General features: G+C 42.7%; 1 protein-coding gene across 1 annotated transcript in view; it reads left to right on the top strand.

Annotated features, from left to right (window-relative positions):
• Positions 1–2596: 2596 nt before the first annotated feature.
• synj2bp (synaptojanin 2 binding protein) overlaps positions 2597–27522 on the top strand; it is a 34261-nt gene continuing 9335 nt past the window's right edge. Inside the window, exons 1-2 of the mRNA XM_068039541.1 lie at positions 2597–2794; positions 24571–24707. Of these exons, the coding sequence (XP_067895642.1) occupies positions 2734–2794; positions 24571–24707 (198 nt within the window). The 5' untranslated portion in view covers positions 2597–2733. The remainder of the gene's footprint in view (positions 2795–24570; positions 24708–27522) is intronic.

The following is a 27522-nucleotide window of genomic DNA, read 5'->3' as shown; positions in this document are numbered from 1 at the left end:
ATTCTTGTTCACTGCTCTGCAATTATAAGGCAAAGAAATCAAGCAGATAGGTTTTCTCATATTTAAGCAAGAAAGGTGGAAGCTTACTAACTTTAAAACTCTAATTCAGTTAAAACGACTACGAATACGCGACATGACCATGCTAGCATGCATATGCGATAAACAGACACGCAGATAGAGACAGAAAAGGAGTAAGAATAAAGGGAAAGGTTTGAAGCAATAGCTGGAGTTCATTTACTGTCCTTTGAGTTCGATGCAGAGTCTTTGATTACAGTTCAATCTTACTGTTTCATTGGGGTCCAGTAGACACTTTCAAATTTGTTTTGATGTAGGAGTCTTCTCTCTTGAAATTCATGAGGGAGAGAGAGAGAGAGAGAGCCAGGCTGGAGAGATGCCCTTTCTTCAAGTTCAGTTGCAGTCTGTCCCAAACTGATCTGTAAGCATTTCAAAACCAAACCTGGGCCAGCAGATTAGTCATGTGACTAGTTGTTTTTGATAAACTCACCTGTGTTTTTGTGGATTCCTTTCATCTTAGCAGACACTTGTGGTGGGGGGGGGGAGCGATGTGGGGGGTGCGGTGGGGGGAAAGGAATGCTGGCTTATTCCACATTCAGTGTCTGGTGATCAAAATCCATTTCAGTTAATTGGATCAGGGAGGAGTTCTATTGTCTCTCCAGACAACTGTCTCTTAATATGCAAAAATGTTTCTAGCCACTGCTGTGATTTCTCTAAACAAGTTATCTTTTCAGTCCAGCAACAGTTTAAAATTAATGTTCATATGACGAAATTAATATGCCTCGTTCTTAGCAGGTGGAGTCTTCATGACGTATGCAGTTCCAGCATAACCTTCTGCTCTTATATTCTATACCTCGGCTAATAAAGGAAGGGATTCCATATGCCTTCTTAATCACCTTATTAACCTGTCCTGCTACCTTCAGGAATCTGTGGACATTCACTCCAAGCTCCCTCACTTCCTCTACACATCTCAGTATTTCCCCATTAATCATGTATTCATTTGCCTTGTTTGACCTCCCCAAATGCGTCATCTCACACTTCTCCAGGTTGAATTCTATTTGCCACTTTTCTGCCTATCTGACCAGACCATCAATATCTTCCTGCAGTCTACAGCTATCCTCCTCGCTACCTACCATACGGCCAATCTTTGTGTCGTCTGCAAACTTCTTGATCATGCCCCCTACATTTACGTCCAAATCGTTAATATATACCACAAAAGTTATAGTGTGAGTAGTCTTCTTCCCTTTAGTTTTACCCTTTCCCGTGTCCTCTAAATACTACCCTTGCCCAGTGCAGTGACTACATTAAATTTCTATGGTAAAAGTAAAATACTGCAGCTGCTGGAAATCTGAAATAAAAACAAAAAATGCTGGAAATACTCAGCAGGTCTGGCAGCATCTGTGGAGAAAGAAGCAGAGTTAACATTTCAAGTCAGTGACCCTTCATCAGAACTGACAAAGGTTAGAAATGTAATAGGTTTTAAGCAAATAAAGTGGGGGTGGGGCAAGAGATAACAAAAGTAAAGGTGTTGATAGGACAAGGTCACAGAGAATAACTGACTACAAGGTCATGGAGCAAAGGCAAATTGTATGTTAATTGTCTGTTGAAAGACAAAGCATTAGTGCAGAGAGGGTGTTAATGGACAGAAATATGAACAGCCCTGGCCCAAAGCACAAACATGAAAAACAGGGGGCAGGCACAGTAGAAACAAACTAAAATAAAATAAACAAATAAAAGAATAAAAAAGAAAAAAATAACCAAAAATAAAAATAAAAAGGGGGACCCCGTCATGATCTGAAATGATTGAACTCAATGTTCAGTCCGGCAGGCTGTAACGTGCCTAATTGATAAATGAGATGCTGTTACTCATGCTTGCGTGGACTGAACATTGAGTTCAATAATTTCAGAGCTTGACAGGCCCCCCTTTTTATTTTCAGTTTTTAAAAACTTTTTATTTCAGTTTGTTTCATCATCCATTTTTCTTAGCAAGTGCCTGCCCACTGTTCTTTTCATGTTTGTGCTTTGGGCCGGGGCTGTTCATTTTTCTGTCCATTAACACTCTCTCTGCATAAATGCTTTGTCTTTCAATACACTATTAACATACTGTTTGCCTTTGTTCCATGACCTTCTGGTGGGTTATTCTCTGTGACTCTGTCCTATCAACACCTTTACTTTTGTTATCTCTTGCCCCACCCCTACTTTATTGGCTTAAAACCTATTACATTTCTATCTTTTGTCAGTTCTGATGAAGGGTCACTGACCTGAAACGTTAACTCTGTTTCTCTCTCCACAGATGCTGCCAGACCTGCTGAGTATTTCCAGCATTTCTTGTTTTTATTTTAAACTTCTATGGCTCAAGTGGGAAATTCTGCTTAAACAGAAGCAAGACACAGTGACATCGGGCAATGCTGTCATACCAACTGCAATGACCCCGCTCGTCGGTTGCCAAGTGCGCACGCGTTACGCCGGAGCCGACAAAAAAAAAAAGCACACGTAATGCGCCTGCGCTAGAGCTGAAGCATGCGTATATTCGGTTCCGGACAAGAACCCTTCTGCCATGGTCCGGGCTGCGCGTGCGCAAGCTGCGCTCCAAGTGCGCACGCGTATTAGGCTGCTCGACGGTGTGATTTCGCGGATCGCTGAGTCCTAGTGTCCCGTTGGTGTGGAGCGGGGGTGGGGGACTGAGAATCGTGGCGGCCACTTTCCCTGCCAGTCAGCATGAGCTACACATCCTTTGACACCTTGACTGAGGAAATCTCCCTTAAGCGAGGCACTTCAGGTAATTAACCGTTAGGAATGTAAGCGGGCGTGTGGGGGAGGGGGAGGGGGAGGGGGAGGGAACTTTTACAGGGGAAATGATCCTGCATGAACTGGTGGGATGAGCGGGTAAATTCAGGGGCCAATTGCTCTTGCTCGCCCCAGAATATGTTAGCGTTGATTGAGGATTGACCTAACAGGAAACAGTTGGGATATATGGGGTATTTTCTATTTGAGAAACCATAACTAGTGGAGTGCTACAGGGATCAGTGCTGGGGCCTATTTACAATCTATATCCGTGACTTGGATGAAGGGACCGAGTGTATTATAGCCAAATTTGTAGACGGTGCAATGGTAGATAGGAAAACAAGTTATGAAGAGGACACAAAGTGTCTCCAAAGAGATATAGATAGGTTAAGTGATTGGCAACAATTTGGCTGATGGGGTCTAATGTGGGAAAATGTGAGGTTTTCCTCTTTGGTGGGAAGAATAGAAAAGCAGAGTATTATTTACATGGAGAAAGACTGTACATGAACCACAAAGTTAGCAAGTCATGAAGTTAAGTAGAATGTTGGCATTTATTTCAAGGTAGATGGAGTATAAAAGTAGGGAAGTCTTTTCACACTTGTACAGGGCATTGGTGAGAAGGCACCTAGAATACTGTGTGCAGTTTTGTTCTCCTTACTTAAGGAGGGATATACTTGCATTGGAAACAGTTCAGAGAAAGTTCACTCGGCTGATTCCTAGGATGAATGGGTTGTCTTATTAAGAAAGGTTAGGCTTGTACTCAGTGGAGTTTAGAAGAATGAGAGGTGATCGTATTGAAACCTGTAAGATTCTAAGGGGGCTTGACATAGTACATGCTCATAGGATGTTTCCCCTCATAGGGCAATCTAGAACTAGGGGGCACAGTTTCAAAGTAATAGGTCTAGATAGGAAATGAGGAATTTCTTCTCTGAGGGTCATTAATCTTTGGAATTCTGTTCCCCAGAGAACAGTGGTGGCTGGGTTATTGAATATATTCAAGGCTAAGTTAGACAGACTTTTGATCTATAAGGGAGTCAAGGGTTATGGGGTCAGGGAGGAAAGTGGAGTTGAGGTTACAGTCAAATTAGCAATGAACTTATTGAATGGGGGAGCAGGCTCAAGGTGTCAAATGGCCCAATCCTGCTCCTATTTCTTATGAATGGATCTTAGTAACCTGTGTTGTACCTGAAGGTGAGACCGTTGGAGCAAAATTTGGGAAGTTATGCCAAATATTCCTGTGTAACTTTTAATTACATTTATGTAATTTCATTTTTGAATTATTACATGTGCTTTGGGGTTGAAATTCTATGTTAGGACCTCATTCTTCCAAAAAGGAGATCCCATATATTTTATGCATCTATTGGATGTAGAGGTGAATTATATTTAAGTATATGTTCACAATGTAATAGTTTTCTCTACATACTTATGAGGTACTTTCATTATTCCTGGATCATCCTGGAGTGCAAAGAAACACCCTGGGCTGCTTTATTCCACTGTAAACTGTCTTCTGAAATCCCAACTCCCTGCTACCTCTGTCCTCCCCTCCTACAAAAAGTGCGAGGAGCTTGTGGACTTCTCAAATAAACCAACCCTTAACCCCTCTGTTCTTGAAAACTAGCCTCCATCTCCATTTCTTCTCCAAAGTCTGTGAACGTATTGCTGCCTCCCAAATCTGTGCTTATCTTTCCTGGAACTCCCTATTTGAATCCTTATTATCATGTTTCCACCTATGCCACAGTACAGAAACTGCTTTTTACCAAAGTCACAAAAGACATTTTATGTGACTGTGCTCTTGGTAATCTATCCCTCCTTGTCTTTCTTGATCTGTCTGCAGTCTTTGACATTGTTAATCACACTGTCATCCTCCAACACCTCTCTGTCGTCTAGCTGGATGGTACTTACACTCGCCTGGTTCCCTTCGTATCTATCTATTTGTAGCCAGAGAGTCAACTGCAATGGCTTCTCTTCCGGCTTCCACACTGTTACATCTGGAGTCCTCCAAGGATCTATCCTTGATCCTCTCCTATTTCTCATCCACATGCTGCCCCTCGGCGAGGTCATCTGAAACCACAATGTCAGATCCTATGTGTACGCTGATGATGCCCCGATCTACCTCATCAATGCCTCTCTCTCAATCCCTCCACTGTTTAAATTGTCATACTTCTTGTCCAGCATTCAGTACTGAATGGCCAGAAATTTCCTCCAATTAAATATTGGAAAGACCGAAGCCATTGTCCTCAGTTCCCAACACAAAACTCTGTTCCATAGCCACTGGCTCCATCCTTCTCCCTGGCAACAGTTTAAGACTGAATCTTGGTGTTATATTTGACCCTGAGGTGAGCTTCTGATCACATATGCGCACCATCACGAAGACTATTTTCCACTTCTGTAATGTTGCCTGATGCAGCCCCTGCATCAGCTGATCTGATGCTGAAAACCTCATCCATGCCGTTGTTACCTCAAGATTTGACTAAGGCTAGGAATGCAGAACATTTATGGCACAGCGGGAGGCCATTTGGCCCTTTGTGTTTGTGTTGGTTGAAACAGCTCTCCAGCCTAACCTTGGTCCATAGTCCTGTAGGTTACAGCACTTTGAGTGCATATCCTTGAATTTTTTTAATGTGGTGAGGGTTTCTGCCTCTACCACCCTTTCAGGCCCCCACCACCCTCTGAGTGAAACATTTTCTTCTTGACTTCCTTCTGATCCTTCTACCAATTACTTTAAATCTATGTATGGTCCCTGGTTATTGACCTCTCTGTTAAGGGCAATGGCCCCTCATAATTTTATACAGCTCAATTAAATCTCCCCCTCAGCTGCCTCTGTTCCAAAGAAAGCACTGCAGCCTATCCAATCTTTCTTCATAGCTAAAATTCTCCATTACTGGCAACATCCTTGTAAATCTCCTCTGTACCATCTCTGGTTCAATCACATCCTTCCTGTAATGCAGTGACCAAAACTGTATGCAGCACTCTAGCTGTGGCCTAACTAGTTTATACAGTTCCAGCATAGCCTCCCTGCTCTTATATTCTATGCCTTGGCTAATAAAGGAAGATATCTTGTCTGCCACCTTAAACCTGTCCTGCTGCCTTCAGGGATCTGTAGACATGTGGTCCCAAATCCATCTATTCCCCTATATTTCTCAATATCCTTACAAGTAATGCGTATTCCCTTAATACAAACAGAAAATGTTGGAAATACTCAGCTCTGGCAGCACCTGAGGAGGAAGAAAGAGTTAACATTTCAGGTCCGTGTCCCTTCATCAGATGAATCTGATGTATCATCTGAATTTTTCAATCATACCCCCTACATCTAAGACTAAATCATTGATCTGTACCATGAGAAGCAGGAGAACTAGTGCTGAACCCTGCGGAACCCCACTGGAAACATCCTTCCAGTCACATAATCGCCTGTTGACCATTATTCTTTGCTTCCTGCCACTGAGCCAGTTTTGGATCCAACTTGCCCCTTGCTCTTGGATCCTATGGGCTCTTACTTTTCTGACTAGTCTGCCATGTGGGACATTGTCAGAAACTTTGCTGAAATCTATGTACACTATATTAAACCCACTACCCTCATCAACCTTTCTTGTTACTGCCTCAAAGAGTTAATCAAGGTAGTCAGGTACACCACAAAAGCAAAATACTGTGGATGCTGGAAATCTGAAACAAAAACAGAAAATGCTGGAAATACTCAGCAGGTCAGGCAGCATCTGTGGAGAGAAAAACAGAGTTAACGTTTCAGGTTGTGACCTTCCATCAGAACTCTGAAACGGTAACTCTGTTTTTATCTCCACAGATGCTGCCTGAGCTGCTGAGTATTTTCAGCATTTTCTGTTTTTGTAGTCAAATATGACCTTCCCTTGACAAATCCATGCTGACTGTCCTTGATTATTCGAAGCCTTTCTAAATGATGATTTATACTGTCCCTCAGAATTTTTGCAATGATTTGCCCACCACTGGGGTTAGGCTGACTGTTTCCAGTCCACTCTTGCTAAATCACATCTCAGCTTACTAAAATTGGCCTCTCCCCAATGTAAAACTTAGTCTATCTCTGTCCTTTTCCATAATGATGCTACATCTAACTGAATTATGATCACTAGCACCAAAATGCTCTTCTACTGATACTCCTTCAACTGCCCAGCTTCATTGCCGAAAACGAAGTCCAGAAATGCCTTATGTTGTGGCCAAAAAAAAGTTCAGAAGCATTTTAGAATTTTGCACTCTCTATAACCTTTTACACTGATTTTATCCCAGTTAATATTAAAATAGTTGAAATGCCCTACTTTACTGCTCTATTGTTTCTGCACCTCTCAGCAATTTGCCTACAAATTTGTGCTTCTATTTCTCTCTGACAGATGAAAAAGTGATTTGTGATTTCCTCTTTTTGTTCCTCAGTTCAACCCTTCTGGATGATGATCCCCATGGTATATCAGCCCTCCTCTCAGCTATAATTGTTTCTTTAACCAATAGTGTAACCAGCCCCTCCTGTTTTTTTTCCTTCCCCTCTATCCTGCCTGAAAACCCTGTAAAACCCAAGTTAAACTGCCATCTCCGCCCTTTAAGCTCTTTCAGTAAATGCGATGGCATCATACTTCCAAGTGTCTACCTGTGCCTTCAGCTCATCAGTTTTCTTCAATAAACTACTTGCGCATCACTAATCACTGAACAATTCCTTTGTTGTCTATTTTCTATCCTTTGCTTTCTCTGCCTTCCATACTTCCTTACTAATTTTCTGCCTTCCATTTCAAGCTTTATTTTTTTCCCTTCTGAATCTGTGTCCAGGTTCCTACCCCTGCCAAGTTAGTTTAAATCTTTCCCCAACAGCACTAGCAAACCTCCTGCCATGATATCGCTCCTGGCCCTGTTGAGGTTTAAACCGTCAGGCTTGTACAGGTCCCACCTCCCCCAGAACTGGCCTCAAAAGCCCAGGAATCTAAAACCCTCACTCCTGCACCATCTCTGCTGCCATGCATTCATGTGTACTATTTCTGTACTCACTATCATGTAACACCAGGCATATTTCAGAGATTACTACTGTTGCGACCAGGTGAGAAGGGGTCTAGCGGTTTGCTCTTAGCCTTTGCCTGGTTTAACCGTAACTGAGTGTAATTTTAAAACACTGTTTTTAGCTCCCCCTCAGTGAATCCTTGTTCACTGCCTTCCAATTGTAAGGCAGAGAAATCAGACAGGTTTTCTTAGATTTAAATAAGAAAGATGGAATTTTATTAATCTTAAACTCTGATTCGGGTAATGACTACGAATATGCGACGCGACCACACTAGCATGCATGCGCAATAAGCACACGCAGATAGAGACAGAAAAAGTAGAAAAGAATAAAGGGGAAAAGTTTGAGGCAATATCTGGATTATTGTTAGAGTCCTTTAAGTTCAGTGTGGAGTCTTAGGTTGCCAGTAAGTATTGCTGTTCGTTGGGGCCCAGTGCACACTTCAACTTGTTTCGATGTCGGAGTCTTTTCTCTTTTGAGGTTTACTTGTCTTCCAAGGGTCCGGTGGCTTGGGAGAAAGCGAGAGAGAGAGAGAGTCAGCCAGGAGAGAGGCTTTCTTGTTCCAGCTTCAGTTGCAAACTCTGCAGTCTGAATTCGATCTGTCCTGTGTCTAGTTCAAAAGCCTGGATCAGCCAGTCAGTCATGTGACCAGCTGGTTTACCCAGTGCTGTCTTTGTGGATTGTATCATCTTGGCAGACCCTGGAAGGCGAGCTTCCTTACATGTTCAATATCTGGTAATCAAAATCCATTTGGGTTAATTGGACCAGGGAGTAGTTCTTTATCTCCACAAGCACTGTCTCTTAGTATACAAATGTCCTCCAATCAAAGGTTTGGTGATCTCTTTAACAAGTCATTTCTTCACTCCAGCAACAGTTTAAAATTAATGTTCATGTGATGAAATTAATATGCCTCATTCTTGGCAGGTGGACATCTTCATGACACTACTTACTTTCTTTCCCCGCTCCCTAAAATTTGCTTTCAGGATCTCGTCCCTCTTTCTATCTGTGTTATTGGTATTGATATGAACCAGGACCTCTGGCTGTTCACCTCCTCCCTCTGAATACTTAGTGACGTCCTTGACCTGGCACCAGGGAGGCAACATACCATCCTGGAGTTGTCTGCAGCTGCAGAAATGCCTGTTTGTTCCCCTAACTATTGAATCCACTATGACTCTTGCTTTTTTGACTTTACTCTTCCACTGCACTGCCCCCCAGCCCAACCCCCAGAGTGACTATTTCCTGAAAGGTGCTATCCGCATAGCAGTCAGCCCCGCAATGATACCAGCTCCTTGAGCTCCTCCAACTGAGACACTTCTGCACATGTGATTGTTCAGGAGATGAGAATTGTCTTGGAGTTCCCAAATGACTGGACTGAGGTACCCTACTTTGCCTCTATATTTTGGACTACTAACTAAATTGCTCAGTTTTACCCACTGCCCTAACTAAGAGAGGAAAAAAAGTCAGGAGTAATACCAACCAATCACCCACCTGTTGTCAGTTGACATTGCTCCGTTTGTTTTGTTTTTGGATTTGCCAAATATATACCTGTTGCAGATGCATCCGTCCATGACAAAATTGGTTGGCGTGACCACTGCACAGTCCTTGTGGAGTTGAAGGCCTGTCTTCACACCAAACATACCCTCCATCAAGTGTGGCACCACCACTGTATTTAATGGAATAGATTCAGAACAGATCTAGCAGCTCAAAACTGGCATCCATGAGGCACTGAAGGCTGTAAACAGCAGCAGAATTGTATTCAATCACAATCTGTAACGTCATGGCCCAGCATATCCCTCACTCATCCATTACCATCAAGCCAGGGGATCAACCATGGCTCACTGAGGAGTGTAGGAGAGCATGCCAAGAGCAGCACCAGACATATCTAAAAATGAAGTGTGACCCTGCTGAAGCTACAACATAGGATTACATGCATGTTAAACAGTGGAAATACCAAGTGATAGAGCTAAATGATCTCACAACCAACAGATCAGATCAAAGCTCTGTAGTCCTATCGCATCCAATCGTGAATGGGGTAGACAATTAAACAACTAACTGGAGAAGGAGACACAAATATTCCCATCCTCAATGATGGGGTGCCCAGGTTCATCCAAGGGTGATTCACGCCTGTAATGGTGGCAGGGGAGTTGGAAGACTGCAGAACAATGAACGGTTGGGATAGGCATTGGGAAGCAAAGTAGTAAGGAGTGGAGAAATGAAATGTGGTATGACTGAGTGACAGTCAGGGGAGGAGACCGGAGATAACTGTGAGCGGTCAAGAAAAAGGGAGATAGAAATAATGAGCTCAGCTCCAAAGCAGCAGCCAAAATGCGTGCATGAATGCACACACAGGGATTTCAGTTTACTTAGGCATGACAAAGTTTAGGATAGCTGCATCCTGGTTATAAACTAGAGGGTAGGGAGGGGACCATATGAGAGAGTCCTGTGGTGGAGTGAAGTTGATTTGTAGATAGGGTAAAGCCAGCATGGAGCTTAAAGGGACAACATCCATCTTTGGAGATGCTGGTGGAGGGCGAGTGAGTCTAGAGGCTGTTTAAAGGCAGAGTATAAGTCTGTGTGTTGCTGGATGTTGTCCAGTGGGAAATGGAGTGTTGAGAAGGTGTGGAGATAACCTTGAGCCAGCATAGGTTGACTCGGGGATCTAGCAGAGGTGAGTAGTGGCCTCCGTGATTAATTATGCACACCAGAGAATTCAGCAGAGGAATGAAGATAATGGGAAGTTTTAATATTTGAAATCTAGGGAATTTATACTGGGTATACTGGCTTGATGTGACCAGATATGATTGTTCAGCTGAAACTGTGCACTTGTGTGTACTGTTGTGCTAGTGGAAGTGTTGAATGTGTGTCTTTTACACTGAGTGTCTAACTGGCAGCACATACAAATTAGCAGAAGTAGGCCATTCAGCCCCGCTCTGCCATTCAATAATTCAATGGCTGATCTGTTTATGTCTCGAATTCCAGTCTCCCATCTACCCCTGATAACCCTTGATTCTGTTGCCTAGCAAGAATCTATCTACCTCCGCCTTAAAAATATTCAGTGACCCCACCTCCACCGCCTTTTGAGGCAGTGTTCCAAAATCGCACAACCCTCTGAGGGAAAAAATTTCTCCTCACCTCTGCCCCCTATTTCTAGACTCGCCCACAAAAGGAAAATCCTTTCCACGCCAACTTATCAAGACTGTTCAGGATCTTATACTTCAATCATGTCTCCCCTCACTCTTCTAAACTCCAATGAAAACAAGCCCAGTCTGTCCAACCTTTCCTCATAAGACAACCCACTCATTCCAGGTATCAATCTAGTAAACCTCCTCTCAACTGCCTCCAACACATTTAAATCCGTTCTTAAATAAGGAGACCAAAACTGCACACATCTACAGAACTTGTACATGAACTACACGTATAGATTTGAATATTATAAAAAATTTAGGTGAATGTATGACTAGATTTTATGGTTCTACCCAAAGCAACTGCTTAATGGGAGATTGAATATAGTTCTCGATGGGATGATCTCACTTGCAGCTGATGCAGTGATGTTTCTTGCAGTACGGTGTACCATTTGATGTAATTTATATCATTTTCATATAATTCTTGACTAAGCTTGAAGTACTAGTTGATAAGAGTCTTTTGCCTCCTTATCTCGAGAGACAATGGGTAAACGCCTGGAGGTGGTCAGTGGTTTGTGAAGCAGCGCCTGGAGTGGCTATAAAGGCTAATTCAAGAGTGACCGACTCTTCCACAGGTGCTGCAGATAAAATTGGCTGTCGGGGCTGTTGCACAGTTGGCTCTCCCCTTGCGCTTCTGTCTTTTTTCCTGCCAACTGCTAAGTCTCTTCGACTCGCCACACTTTAGCCCTGCCTTTATGGCTGCCCGCCAGCTCTGGCGATCACTGGCAACTGACTCACACGACTTGTGATCAATGTCACAGGACTTCATGTCGCATTTGCAGATGTCTTTAAAGCGGAGACATGAACGACCGGTGGGTCTGATACCCATGACTAGCTCGCTGTACAATGTGTCCTTGGGGATCCTGCCATCTTCCATGCGCCACACATGGCCAAGCCATCTCAAGCGCCACTGGCTCAGTAGGGTGTATATGCTGGGGATGTTGATCGCCTCAAGGGCTTCTGTGTTGGAGATACGGTCCTGCCACCTGATGCCAAGGATTAACCAGAGACAGTGAAGATGGAATGAATTGAGACATCGCTCTTGGCTGACATACATTGTCGAGGCCTCGCTGCCGTAGAGCAAGGTACTGAGGATACAGGCTTGATACACTTGGACTTTTGTGTTCCGTGTCAGTGCGCCATTTTCCCACACTCTCTTGACCAGTCTGGACATAGCAGTGGAAGCCTTTCCCATGCGCTTGTTGATTTCTGCATCGAGAGACAGGTTACTGGTGATAGTTGAGCCTAGGTAGGTGAACTCTTGAACCACTTCCAGAGTGTGGTCGCCGATATTGATGGATGGGGCATTTCTGACGTCCTGTCCAATGATGTTTGTTTTCTTGAGGCTGATGGTTAGGCTAAATTAGTTGCAGGCAGCCGCAATCCTATTGATGAGTCTCTGCAGACACTCTTCAGTGTGAGATGTTAATGCAGCATCGTCAGCAAAGAGGAGTTCCCTGATGAGGACTTTCCGTACTTTGGTCTTCGCTCTTGGGTGTGTAGGTGTGAGAACACGGTCCTGTTTCACACCACTCAGGATAGGAAAGGGGTCTGATGAGGCGCCGCTGTGCTGAATTGTGCCTTTCGTATTGTCATGGAATGAGGTGATGATACTTAGTAGCTTTGGTGGACATCTGATCTTTTCTAGTAGTCTGAAGAGACCACGTCTGCTGACTAGGTCAAAGGCTTTGGTGAGATCAATGAAAGCAACGTACAGGGGCATCTGTTGTTCGCGGCACTTCTCCTGTAGCTGGCGAAGGGAGGACAGCATGTCAATGGTGGATCTCTGCTCGAAAGCCACACTGTGCCTCAGCGTAGGCACGCTCAGTCAGCTTCTGGAGCCTGTTTAAAGCGACTTGAGCGAAGACTTTCCCCACTCTGCTGAGCAGGGGGATTCCACGGTAGTTGTTGCAGTCACCGCGGTCACCTTGTTCTTTTAGAGGGTGATGATATTGGCATCGGGCATGTCCTGGAGTACTGCTCCCTCGTCCCAGCACAGGCAAAGCAGTTTGTAGAGTGCTGAGAGTATAGCAGGCTTGGCACTCTTGATTATTTCAGGGGTAATGCTGTCCTTCCCAGGGGCTTTTCCACTGGCTAGAGGATCAGTGGCATCACTGAGTTCCGATTTTGTTGGCTCTACGTCCAGCTCATCCATGACCGGCAGAGACTGGGCTGCATTGAGGGCAGTCTCCGTGACATTTTCCCTGAAGTACAGTTCCAGGTAGTGCTCCACCAGCGGTCCATTTGCTTGCGTTGGTCAGTGATTGTGTCCCCGTACCAATTGATGAGAGTAGTCAACCTTAAAGTGACATTGGCTTTATTAAAAGGTGCTCTGGCTAATTCCATTTTTACGCATGAACATGCAGTGAGACAAGTTTATGTTAAAACATGTAATTTAAGCCAAACTTTGTTGAACGAAGAATATGTCAATTCCCTCCCCCTCTTCTTCATGTATCCTTAATTGTCAGAGCTCATAATCTTGTATAAGTGAAGTGAGACATTTAAGTTACAATCACTAAACTACTGGATGTGGAGAAGTGTGGTGATGATAGCAACAATGTGTATAGTATTGTTGATAGAGAAAAATATCCCAAGGAACTTCACAGAAGAGCATCAGCTAACAATCCACACCAAGCCTGAGGAGGAGGATATCAGGAGGGTTGTCTAAAAGCTAGGTCATGGAAATGACTGTTAAGGAGGGACTTAGAGGAGATTGAAGTGAATAGGTGGAGAAGTTTAAGGAGGGAATTCCAAAGTGTGGGGCTTAGATGACTGAAGTGACAACTGCCAATGGTGGAAAAACAGGAATGGGAGTTGCACAAGAGGCCAGAGTTCTGAGACTTCTACTGCTGGAAAAGACTAGCGGTAGGAAAGATGTCGACCATGAAGGGGTTTAAATACAAGGGAGAATTTTAAATTTGTGACATTGCATATATGCATTTTATCTGTTCAGTGCCCTTTGCTGCATGTGTATCGATAAAAGAAATCAGCGTTTTTCCAAGTTTTTAACTTGATAAAAATGGACCGTTGAGTCTGCAAAAGCTACAGAGCTACATTTGAAACCTTTTTAAAAATTGTTACCATTGTTACTAATTGAAAGGCTAATGGTGTTGCTCTTAAGTGATCAAATTTGGGCAGCACTATCCCATTGAAAGCCTAATCTTCTCTCATTATTCACTGATTTTAGCAGGGTGTTATGACCAAAGCAGGAGGAGTGCAGTGTTTATTGTAGTTCCACTTTTCCACAGGTCACAACATATATAAAAAATTTTTCCTACTTATCAATAGTCAATTATAGACACTCTTTTTAATCCCAGAATAAAACACACCAACCAGGTTTCCTTTAAACAACACAATTATCAGTTTATTATAAAACAGATTTTAACCAGTAATGAAGCAAAGCATAACCACACAGATCGACTATAAAAGTTCCCTTTTTACCTTAGCCCCTCACACACACACGCACACACACACACACTTGTATGCTAGTTAACTGAAAAAATAGAGATTTACCCTTTTGAGCTCTAGTGCAAAAAAAACCCAAAAGAATATGGCCAAAACATTTGCTAATTCTTGAAGAACAAAGAAGATATGAAAAGATGTCAGAAGTCCTTTTTGGTTTGGTGTCCCAAGTACATATGGATGGCTGTCATTGGAATCTTCTTAGAACAGTTCTTGACAGGCGATTGTTGAAGTTCAGTTTGAGCAGGCTTTCCAGGGAACATGCAGTAATTGGGGTTTCAGGCCGTTTCTTAACATTTGATTGTCAACTTCTCGAAATGGAAAACTGTTAGGCTTTTTCAAATGGCTGGAGCAGACTGAGCTGAGTGTTGCTCTCCTGGCAAGCTTTCTCCAATTGTTTTTGTCAGACCATTGTCCATATCCCAACTCATTGTCCAAAGTGAAACCATAAGCAGTGTCACATGAGTCAAGCCTCCTGATCCCTATAAATCTTGGCCTGTCACTTCTCTGTAAACATCTTCCCCAAGTCAAAAACAACCCCTCCTGGGTAATTATTTGAAGACGGGTGTCTTCCAGGAACTGTTTATAGTCCAGACCTCTTAGTGACCCTTGTAAAAAAAAAAAAACCCACATCTTCAAAATTTAATTTAAAAAATAAAGGAAGCACTCGTACCAAGGGATGAGATTTTTATAGACTTTACATTAGGATTTATCCTTACACATTTCCTCTTGCTCCCAATATCAAGTTTACTCTGCCTAAAGTTTTCTTTCTTGGACCTCTGTGTTTAACCATACTAGCTTCCTCTACCACCTCACCTCCATGGTATTATCTTTAGTTGATTCTACTCCGAGGTGTACCAATCCAAAATTGCTTCTGTTCTGCAAGGTCACTGCCACTGAATATAAAACACCCCCTTGCTGTTCACTCAAGCTGTAACAGGTTCTATCTGACCTTGATGTCCTGGTTGGCCACAAGTTGAGATTCAAACCCATGCCTTATTCCTCACCAAGCTTGCTCACTCCAAACTTCCCAACTTTGCCATCCTCTGCTCCTGCATTTTACATGCTGTTACCAAAGCCCTCATTTCATGTTTCTGTTGTCTCTAGACTCAAGTTCAGCAGTTCCCTTCTCCCAACTTCTGATCTCTATAAATTCTGCTGGCCTTGGCTCAGTGACAGCACTCCTGAGTTAGAAGCCCCACTCTGGAGACTTGTAAGCTTAATCTAGGCTGACACTCTAGTAAGGTACTGATGGAGGGATGGAATTAAGAGTCTGTCCTCTTCAGTAAACGTAAAAGATCCCTTGGGACTTTTCACAGCGTAGGAAGTTATCCTTGCCAGACTATCTCTCAACCAATATCACTGAAATAGGTTATCAAATCATATTTTATTTTTTATTATTTAGAGATACAACACTGAAACAGGCCCTTCAGCCCACCGAGTCTGTGCCGACCAACAACCACCCATTTATACTAACCCTACAGTAATCCCATATTCCCTACCACCTACCTACACTAGGGGCAATTTACAATGGCCAATTTACCTATCACCTGCAAGTCTTTGGCTGTGGGAGGAAACGGAGCACCCGGCGAAAACCCACACGGTCACAGGGAGAACTTGCAAACTCCGCACAGGCAGTACCCAGAATCGAACCCGGGTCCCTGGAGCTGTGAGGCTGCGGTGCTAACCACTGAATATAAAACGCCCCCTGGCTGTTCACTCCAGCTGTAACACGTTCTATCTGACCTTGATGTCCTGGTTGGCCACAGGCTGAGATTCAAACCCATGCCTTATTCCTCACCAAGCTTGCTCACTCCAAACTTCCCAACTTTGCCATCCTCTGTTCCTGCATTGTACATTCTGTTACCAAAGCCCTCATTCATGTTTTTGTTGTCTCTAGACTCAAGTTCAGCAGTTCCCTTCTCCCAACTTCTGACCTCTATAAATTCTGCTGGCCTTGGCTCAGTGGCAGCACTCCTGAGTTAGAAGCCCCACTCTGGAGACTTGTAAGCTTAATCTAGGCTGACACTCTAGTAAGGGACTGTTGGAGGGATGGAATTAAGAGTCTGTCCTCTTCAGTAAACGTAAAAGATCCCTTGGGACTTTTCACAGCGTAGGAAGTTATCCTTGTCAGATTTATCTCTCAACCAATATCACTGAAATAGGTTATCAAATCATATAATTCATTTTTGTTTCTGGGACCTTTCTGTGCAAATTGGCTGTGTTTCCTGCATTGCGACAGTGACTACACTTCAGAAATACTTAATTGGCTGTGAAAGGCTTTGGGATATCCTTTTTTTTAATCTTCTCTAGAATTCAGCCCTTTGAATCCTAACCCAAGCGTCCTTCTCACCCATCACTTTCATTCTTCACTGATGTTTGTGAAAGCTGGTAAATAAGGAAGGCAGTGACATCCATCTGAAGAGTGGATTTTGAAGAAGTCATCTATTTTGGGCATGAAAGAAATGAATGTTCTTGCCAACATTTACAGTCTAGTGTTATTTCTAGACTTGTCACTGGGGAAGATACAATGGCCAAAAACAAAGCTTCTAGTCGCAATTCTAAATGGATATGTGCTCACCAAGGTACTAGAAGGACATAAGCATATGATTTTTGGCTGATGCTTCAGTGTCTGCATGAGAAGTGCCAGATTGCCCAAGACGCTGAAGTGTGGCCCCATTTGGCTGTTCAAGTGAACTTGGAAGATGTCCTGATACTATTCAAAGAAGAGCAGCAGAATTCTTCCTGGCCAAAATGTATCCCTTAATCAACACAATCAGAACAGATGGATTACATTATTGCTGTTTATGGGCCTTGCTGTGCACCAATTAGGTTCCACTTTTGCCTACATAACATGCACTACACTTAATTCATTGCCTGTGAAGCACTTTGACATTCCTCAGAATATGAAAGATGTTATATTAATGCAAGTTCTTTATTTAACAAAAAGCAAAGTGCTGCAGATGCTGGAAGGCTGAAATAAAAACAGAAAACATTGGAAGTACTTATTGGAGGTAGCATCTGTGAAGACCATTGGCATGCCATTGTAGTTGTGGCTATCTCCTTAGGACTGGGATGTTACTGATGAACAGATTTAAAAAGGAATGGAACAGAACAACTTAGCAGATCTAGCAGCATCAATGGAGAGAGAAACAGAGTTTAATGTTTCAGGTCTGTGATCTGAAAGGTGACCTTAAGGGCACAGAACCTGAAACATTAACTCTTGTTTCTCTCTCCATAGATGCTGTTGGACCTGCTGAGTATTTCCAGCACTTTGTTTTTATTTCAGATTTCCAGCATCTGCAATATTTTGCTTTTATGGAGCTGAACAAGGTGGAGAAAGGGGAAAAGCACAAGAAAAGATACAAAAAAGAATAGAATAGCCTTCATTGTGTTTGCTCATTTGTGGTTTTAGTGGTGTGGAATTCATTCTGCAGTCAAAACCATAGATTCCATACAATATTACACAACTGCTGCAATAATAACACTTCCGAATTAGAAACCTGCCCTGTAGGAAGTGACAGCACTCAGCCACAGCACCAGAGTGTTGAAACACTAATACGATTTGTACTGTTTTGAAGCATTATCTGCATAATTCCAGATTCTTGTTAATGCAAAATTGCATTTATCATTGCATTTTCTTTCTACCATTTCATGCAGGTCTTTATTTTCTAGAATGCCACACAAAGTGGAAGTTTTGCTTTTGGTGCAAAGAACGAAAATCAGCAGAATATATATGCATGCAGTTCTGCAGCCTTTTGATCCACACCTATGTGAAATATATCCTGGTGGATGGGTGGAAATCAACGACAGTTTCTTTTACTGGTGTTTTCATGCATACGTGAAATGGGTTGTTTTTCTGATAACTTTCACATCATGCTGTTTTATCTCTCGTTAACCTCTTAAACTTATTTACTAGAAGGCTTTCAAGTAATTTTACACCCACTCCATTATAAGCTTGATATTCATTTTAAATAGTGGGAGATGTGAACATTTGAACCTGGGCTACAACAAGGCTTTGGTGAATTTGTATACCTTTGGGGAACCATGGCTTAATTTTCTGATTCATTTTCATATCTGTCACCACAATTAAGGCCCGGGGAGGGGTCCATGATTTTGATCCTCCTATTGTTTGTTTGCTTGTTTACTCATGCTTGCTGCCTCCTTTAAAAAAAAATCAAATGGATAGCTGAAACATTAAAAATGCTTGCAATCTTTTGTTAATTGGGCAAGTGCTTCCTTTTATAGCTTGGTTCAATGATAAACTGGTATCTTCAAAAGCCATAAACAAGTACCCACACATTATGGGAACACTGCAGCCAGCAGCCAAGCCTTGTGTTAGTGTATAGAAGATTTTTTGTTTTTGCTAAGTATGCGCAATTTGTATGTTAATTGTTGTATATTAAATTTAAAAAAACAAATGTTGAAAGAAAACAAGTACATAATTCAAGTTGTGATAATTATGTGCTGAACTCCAGCAGCAGTTTTTATCCTAATGGAGTAATAGCTGAATTACTCATCATTGCAGTCAGAAGTAGGTTACATTGAACACACAAGTACTTTCATTTACATAATGAAACCTAAGCAGATGTTAACTCACTGATGTCTCATTTGATTTGTCAACTAGAGTTCTTGCTTCCAGAAACGTTGAATTAGACCACAGTTGAGATAATTAAAGTAAAGTGACCATGCCCTGACAACCCCATTGTCCATTTGTTTCCGAAGGGGGAAGAAAAGATTTTCCCTTCTCTTGCATACCATGTTTTTCACCACCTTTACAACTGACCGGGCTTACAGCAATAAAATGGCAGCCTCTTACAAAATTTCCACTTCTCTTCATCCCTGCAGCCTCCACTCTTTTAAAAATCTTTTCTCCTGTTGATTTCACCTACCACCCATCACATCTTCACTTCCTGGGTCCCTGACCCTCTGGTTGCTGTAACTCCTATAACCAGACAACAAGCTGATAAGAGCTCTGATCTGCCACCATCTTTGGGCCTTTCTTCCAATCCTGAGTCCCGTAACAATGCCACTGTTGTTGGCCTCTCGCTGCCTGACACCCCATGCTGTTGTCCCACTGTATTCACCTCAACAGTCCTTCTCACTGTTTCCATTCAGAATTTTGTTCCACTTTAACACTCCTTGCTAATCCTATACCAAATATCGTCCCCATATCCAAACAGCAGCATCCATTAAAAACGCAAACTAAAAACAGCAAATGCAGAAAGATAACTCCTGAACAAAGTCACCAAACGCAGGCAGAAGAACAAGTATGCAAAATAAACACGACCAAAGATAACTGAATTCCATATCGCATTTATACGCACATATAAGACCGAGATGAGGAGAAATGTAATCTCTGAGTGTCAAGAGTCTTTGGAATTCTCTTCCTCAAAAGGCGGTGGAAGGAAAGTCTTTGAATATTTTTAAGGCAAAGGTAAATAGATTCTTGATCAGCGAGGGGGTAGAAATATTGAGTAATCAGTTCAGCCGTGAACTTTATTGAATGGTGGAGCAGGCTCGAAGGGCCAAGTGGCCTACTCCTCCTAATTGGCATGTTCGTAATTCATTATTCAATTGCGTACAAACACTGTTTTACATAATTTCAAATAATTACATAATTTTCTAACATGTAACTTCCTGTGAGCAATGCTCTGTGATTCCATAGTCAAGGGGACAGGCAGCCATTTCTGTAACCATCCTTGAGTCCAGCATGGTGTGTTGCCTCCCTTATGCCAGGGTAAAGGACATCACAGAAAGGGGTCAGGATAGTCTGCAAGGGGAACGGAATGAGCCAGAAGTTGTGGTACACATTGGTACCAACCACATAGCAATGAAAGGTATTGAGGTCCTACGGTCAGATTTTCAGGAGCTAAGGAGGAAGATAAACAATAGGACCTCAAAGGTAGTAATTTCTGGATTGCTCCCAGTGAGAGTGGTAGTGGTAGAAAGATAGGGAGGATCAATGTGTGGCTTGAAGCCTGGTGCAGGAGGTTGAGCTTCAGATTCTTGGGGCATTGGGGCCAGTTCTGGGGCAGAAGGCACCAATTCAAAAGGGATAGGTTGTACCTCAACAGGACTGGGACCAGTGTCCTCACTGGGAGGTTCACTAGTGGAGTTAGGGAGGAGTTAAACTAAATTGGCAGGGGGATGGGCACCAGCATATAGAAGTAGAAAGGAGGAATAATGTGCGAGTGTTGGACAGTACTAGAGAAGGAAGTAGTTCCATATTAGATAGGAGCAGACTAAAGGCTGAGGAATGCAAAGACAGGATTACAATGCATTAATATAAATGCACAAAGTGTGATGAATGAGGTTGGTGAGCTACAAGGACAAATAGCAGTATGGGAATATGATGTAGTGGCAATAACGAAAACGTGGATTAGAAATGGTGAGGACTGGGCACTTAATATACAAGGATATAAAGTGTTCAGAAAAGATAGAGAAGGGGGAAAAAAAGGGAGGTGGGGTGGCAATACTGATTAGGGAAGGCATTGTAGTGTTGGAAAGAGGGGATACCCTTTAAGGAAAAGATTAGCAAGGACAAATGTGGGTCCAGTACAGATGGAGACAGGAGAATTTGTGGTGGAGAATGGGGAAATGGCGGAGAGACTAAACAATTACTTTGAGTTTGTCTTCACGGAGGAAGATACAGAAAATGTCCCAGCAATATTGGGGAACCAAGAGACATGTAAAAATGAGGAACTGTGAGAAAGTAGTATCCATGAAGAGGCAGTACTAAAAAAAAAAATTAACTAGATTGAAAGTTGATAAATCCCCTGGACTAGATGAGCTACATCCCAGAGTATTGAAGGAGGTGGCTATGGAGATAGTGGATGTATTGGTGATTATCTTTCAAAATTCTATAGATTCTGGAAGGGTTCCTGGAAAGTAGCAAATGTAACCCCATTATTTAAGAAGGGAGCAAGAGAGAAAACAGAGAACTGCAGACCAGTTAATTTGACATCTGTAGTAGGTAAAATGTTAGAATCTGTTATAAAGGATGTGATAACTCGACACTTGGAAAATAATGATCTGATTGGACAGAGTCAACATGGATTTATGAAAGGGAAATCATGTTTGACAAACCTTGCAGCATAAATAAAGGAGAACCAGTGGATGTGGTGTATTTGGATTTTCAGAAGGCTTTTGTTATGGTCCCGTACAGGAGGTCAGTGAACAAAGTTATAACACATGGGATTGGGGATAATATACTGCTATGGATTGAGATTTGGTTAACCAATAGAAAGCAGAGAATAGGAATTAGTGCATCATTTTCAGGATGGCAGGCTTTTACTAGTGAGGTACTGCAAGGATTGTGCTTGGGCCACAGTTGTTCATAATCTATATAAATGATTTTGATGGGACCAAATGTAATATTTCCAAATTTGCTGACACAAGGTGGGAATGTAAGTTGTGAGGAGGATGCAAGGAAGCTTCAAGGGAATATGGACAGGCTAAGTGAATAGGCAACAACATAGCAGATGGAATATAATGTGAATAAGTGTAAGGTGATCCACTTTGGTAGAAAAAACAAAAAGGCAGAGTATTTCTTAAATAATGAAAGGTTGGAAAGTGTTGATGTCCAGAGGGACCCGGGTGTCTTTGTTCATGAGTCACGAAAAGCTTGTATGCAGGTGCAGCAAGCAATGAGGAAGGCAAATGGTATGTTGGCCTTTCATTGTAAGGGGATTTGAGTACAGGAATAAAGATGTCTTGCTGCAATTGTATAGAGCCTTGGTGGGACCACACATGGAGTATTGTGTACAGTTTTGATCTCATCTAAGGAGGATATACTTGCCACGGAGAGAGTGCAACAGAGGGTCCACCAGACTAATTCCTGGGATGGTGGGATTGCCTTATGAGGAGAGATTGCAGAAACTGGGCCTGTATTCTCTGGAGTTTTGAAGAAAGAGAGGTGATTTCATTGAAACTTAGAAAATTCTTACAGGGCGTGACAGGGTAGATGTGGATAGGATGTTTCCACTGGCTGGTGAGTCCAGAACCAGAGGACACAGTCTCAGAATATGGAGCAGGCCATTTAAGACTGAGATGAGGAGGAATATCTTTACTCTGAGGGTGGCGAATCTGTGGAATTCTCGACACCAGAGGGCTGTGAAGCTCAATCATTGAGCATGTTCAAGACAGATATCAATAGATTTCTGCATACTAATGACATCAAGGGATATGGGGATGGTAGGGAAAAATGACTTGGGTAGATGATCAGCCACGATCTGTTTGAATGATGGAGCAGGCTTGTCAGGCCGAATGGCCTATTCCTGTTCCTATTTCCTATGTTCCTATGTGAGGGGGCAAGGACATAATCCATTTGGTTAGAGTTGAGAAGCAAAAAGGGTATGATCACGCTACTGGGGCCTCCAAATAGTGAGAGATAGAGGAGCAAATCTGGAGGGAGATCACGTGTATAAGAACCATAGAGTTGTGATATTGGGGGACTTACCCAAATATCGATTGGGATAATTTTAGAGTAAAGGGAAAGGAATTTCTGTAATGTGTTCAGGAGAGCTGCCTTGATCAGTATGTTCTCAGCCTAACTAGAAAGGAGGCATTGCTGAATATACTGCTGGGAAATGAAGCAGGCCAAATGGGCCAAGTGTCTGTGGGGGAGCTCTTGGATAAGAGTGATTATTGTATCAGAAGGTTTAGACTCGTAATGCAGGAAAGCAAGGAACCGTATAAGGTAGAATGGCTAGATTGGAAGAGGGCCAATTTCAATGCGATGCGAAGGGATCTAGCCAGGATAAAATAGAACCAAAGATTGATAGGCAAACTGTAACAGAACAAAGGAAGAGATGCTTTAGGTACATTCTAACAAGGATGGAAGATAGTTCCAGCAACTACAGGCCAGTTAGTTTAACAACAATGGTGGGTAAGGTTTTAGAAACAATCAGGGAAAAAATATCAGCAGTCACTTGGAGAGTTTTGATTTAGTTAAGAATATCCAGCACAATGTGTAAAAGTCAGATCATGCTTGACTAATCTAATTGAATTTTTTGATGATGAAGGGAATGCAATGAATACAAGTCTATCTGGATTTTAGGTTTTAATTGTTTGAGATTTTTAAAATGTCACATGTAAGACTTAAAAAAAAAAAACTTTTATGCTTCTTTCATGTCAGCCATGGCTCAGTTGGTAGCACTCTGACCTGTGAGTCGTAAGATTCTGGGTTCAAATCCCATTTGAGCACAAAAATCAAGGCTTACGCTCCAGTGTCGTACTGAGGGGATGCTGTATTGTATGAGGTGCCATCTTTCAGATGAAACGTTAAACCAAGGCCCCATCAACCCTCTCAGTTGGACATAAAGGATCCCATGGCACTATTTCAAAGAAGAGCAGGGGAAATATCCCAGAGTCCTGGCCAATATTTATCCCTCTATCATCATCACAAAAAAAATGCCCAAATAATCTCATCACATTACTGTTTGTAAGAGCTTGCTGTACACAAATTGGCTGCTGTGTTTTCTCCATTATAACAGTGACTACACTTCAAAAGTACTTCATTGGCTTTTAACCACTGAGACTTCCGTTGGATATGAAAAGCAATTGTATAAATGCAAGTCTTTTTTCTTCCACTCTTTCCTTCACTTTTTATTTCTCTTTCTGTACTTGATTTAAGATTGAATTAACTCACTGATTTACACTTCCTTCTTTATTGTTGCTATTTCTCAACTCAATCTAAATTGGTTAAGGAGATGCACAGTTGCTTGCCCTGCTTAGCAGCAAAACTTGGGTGATTAGCTAATGGCTGGACTGAGGATCTAAATATTTAAATGTTCTAAAAAGGTGAATGAGTTTTGATATTCCTGGAATTAAAAAAAAAACCTCAGATGAAGGATATTACATGGGTATGTACTTTCTGTTTTTGCTCATTATTATTGGAGTTTGCCACAAGAATTGATTCAGCCTATTCACACAATACAAATGTCCTGTTTAAAGTTGTTCAAAAAGGCTGCTGTTGGATGGCTGTTTTATTGAACATTTGCAATAGTTAGCATTTCTTCACCTATTTGAGGAATGTATGGTGTAATAGGCGCTGGTAGATGCTGGCAAAACTTTTATTCTCCTGTTGACTTGAGTTTATTTGTGGCCTTTTTTCTGTAGGGTTGGGATTCAATATTATCGGAGGAACAGATCACCAGCACTTTTGTAGTAGTAATGCAATCTATGTAACCAAAATTAAAGAAGATGGACCTGCAGCTCTTGACGGGCGTTTAAAGGAACAAGACCAAATCTTAGCAGTAAGACATCTAACATGTTTATTTTGAACACTCCATTGAACGATAGTGTAAAACGAGTGATATTGGATCAGCTGGCCATTGTACTCCTCTCTTGATTTTCCTTTACATCAGTGTCAGTGGGAGAGGTGTATAATGGGAGGCTGATCCAATATCATCCCTTTTAAACTATCAACGTAAGTTTAAAAATACTTCCCTGTGTAATCTGCTTTACCTGCTGGACTAACTAAGTCAGAATTCCCCCGTAAGAAGGCAGAAATTTGAGGTGGTGCCTTGTAAATGAAAGAAGAAAATTAATGGTGATATAATGAATTATCTTTCATGAATCATGGGATAGCACAGCCATATTTTTTGGAAGGATAGGGTTGAAACAAGTGGAACATGCTCAAGCCATGTCTAAAAACTGTCCTTTATCTTTCCCATTTTCCCTGCACCCCCCCCCCCCCCCCCCCACTTTCATCTACTACATGTGGTGGCTCTTGTTGGGTTACAGCTCTGAGCTGGTGCCAGTGGGCTTTTTGACCTTGGAAGGATAAAAATGTACATACAGAATGTGCATTCTCTATGGACTTCCAAAAGACGTTTGATGAAGTGCCATATAATAGACCTGAAAGCACGTTGAAGCTCATGGAATGAACGGCAAAGTGGCAGCGTGGCTACGAAGTTGGCTGCGTGACAGGAAACGCAGTAGTGGTACTAGGACCACTGCTTTTTTTGTTATACATTAGTGACTGGAACTGGAGTGTGTGGGGCACAATTTCAAAATTTGCAGGTGAGACAAAACCTGGAAGTATTGTGATTGACATCAGGAGGACATTAACCGGCTGGTGGAATAGGCAGACATGTGGCAGATGAAATTTAATGCAGAGAAGTGGGAAGTGATACATTTGGTTGTAAGAACAAGGAGAGGCAATATGAAATAATGGATACAGTTCTAAAGGGAATGTAGAAACAGAGACTGGGGCGGGTGGTATATGTGCACAAATGGTTAAAGGTGGCAGAGCAGGTTGAGAAAGTGGTTAAAAAGGCATATGGGATTCTGGGCTTTATAAATAGAGGTTTAGAGTACAAAAGTAAGTTGTAATGAACTTTTACAAAGCTCTGGTTCGGCCTCAACTGGAGTATCCTGTCCATTTCTGGGGACAGCACTTTCAGAAGGTTATGAACGCTTTAGAGAAGGTGCAGAAAAGATTTACGAGAATACTTCTTCTTTGGCCTCCTTGTCTCGGGAGACAATGGGTAAGCGCCTGGAGGTGGTCAGTGGTTTGTGGAGCAGCGCCTGGAGTGGCTATAAAAGGTCAATACTAGAGTGACAGACTCTTCCACAGGTGCTGCAGAAAAAATTGGTTGTCGGGGATGTTATGCAGTTGGCTCTCCCCTTGCAACTGCTAAGTCTTTTCGACTCGCCACACTTTAGCCCCACCTTTATGGCTGCCCGCCAGCTCTGGCGAACGCTGGCAACTGACTCCCACGACTTGTGATCATTGTTACAGGACTTCATGTCGCGTTTGCAGACTTCTTTAAAGCGGAGACCTGGACGGCCGGTAGGTCTGGTACCAGTGGCAAGCTCGCTGTACAATGTGTCCTTGCGGATCCTGCCATCTTCCATGCGGCTCACATGGCCAAGCCATCTCAAGCGCCGCTGACTCAATAGTGTGTATAAGCTGGGGACGTTGGCCGCCTCGAGGACGACTGTGTTGGAGATGCGGTCCTGCCACCTGATGCCAAGGATTCTCCGGAGGCAGCGCAGATGGAATGAATTGAGACGTTGTTCTTGGCTGACATACGTTGTCCAGGCCTCGCTGCCATAGAGCAAGGTACCGAGGACACAGGCTTGATACACTCGGACTTTTGTGTTCCGTGTCAGTGCGCCATTTTCCCACACTCTCTTGGCCAGTCTGGACATAGCAGTGGAAGCCTTTCCCATGCGCTTGTTGATTTCTGCATCTAGAGACAAGTTACTGGTAGTTGAACCTAGGTAGGTGAACTCTTGAACCACTTCCACAGTGTGGTCGCCAATATTGATGGATGGAGTATTTCTGACGTCCTGCCCCATGATGTTCATTTTCTTGAGGCTGATGGTTAGGCCAAATTCATTGCAGGCAGCCGCAAACCTGTCGATGAGACTCTGCAGGCACTCTTCAATGTGAGATGTTAAAGCAGCATCGTCAGCAAAGAGGAGTTCCGTGATGAGGACTTTCCGTACTTTGGACTTCGCTCTTAGGCGAGAATAGCTACATTAGAAAAAGGAGCAGGAGTAGGCCATTTGCCCCCTCTAGCGGCTCTGCCATTCAATAAGATCGTGGCTGATCTGATTGTGGCTTTAACTCCACTTTCCTGCCTGCCCCCCCAAAAAGAACCCTTATGCCCTTGTACATCAAAAATCTGTCTAACGCAGACTTGAATATATTCAATGACCCAGTCTCCACTGCTCCCTGGGGTAGAGAATTCCTAAGATTAACAACCCTCAGAAGAAATTCTTCCTCATCTCAGTCTTAAATGGGAGACCCCTTATTTTTAAACTGCCCCCTTGTTCTAGATTCCTCCAGGAGGGGAAGAATTCTCTCAGCATCTACCCTGTCAAGCCTCCTCAAATCTTATGTTTTAATAAGATCACCCCTCATTCTTCTAAACTCCAATGAGTATGGGCCCAAGCTGCTCAATCTTTCCTCATAAGACAACACCTTCATCCCAGGAATCAACCTAGTGAACCTTCTCTGAACTGTTTCCTGTGCAAGTATGTCCCTCCTTAAATAAGGGGACCAAAACTGTATGCAGTACTCTAGGTATGGTCTCACCAATGCCCTCTACAGTTGTT

This window comes from Heterodontus francisci, chromosome 9, assembly GCF_036365525.1.
Source record: "Heterodontus francisci isolate sHetFra1 chromosome 9, sHetFra1.hap1, whole genome shotgun sequence".
Taxonomy (NCBI): Eukaryota; Metazoa; Chordata; class Chondrichthyes; order Heterodontiformes; family Heterodontidae; genus Heterodontus; species Heterodontus francisci.
This window is presented reverse-complemented; position numbering and strand designations above follow the sequence as displayed.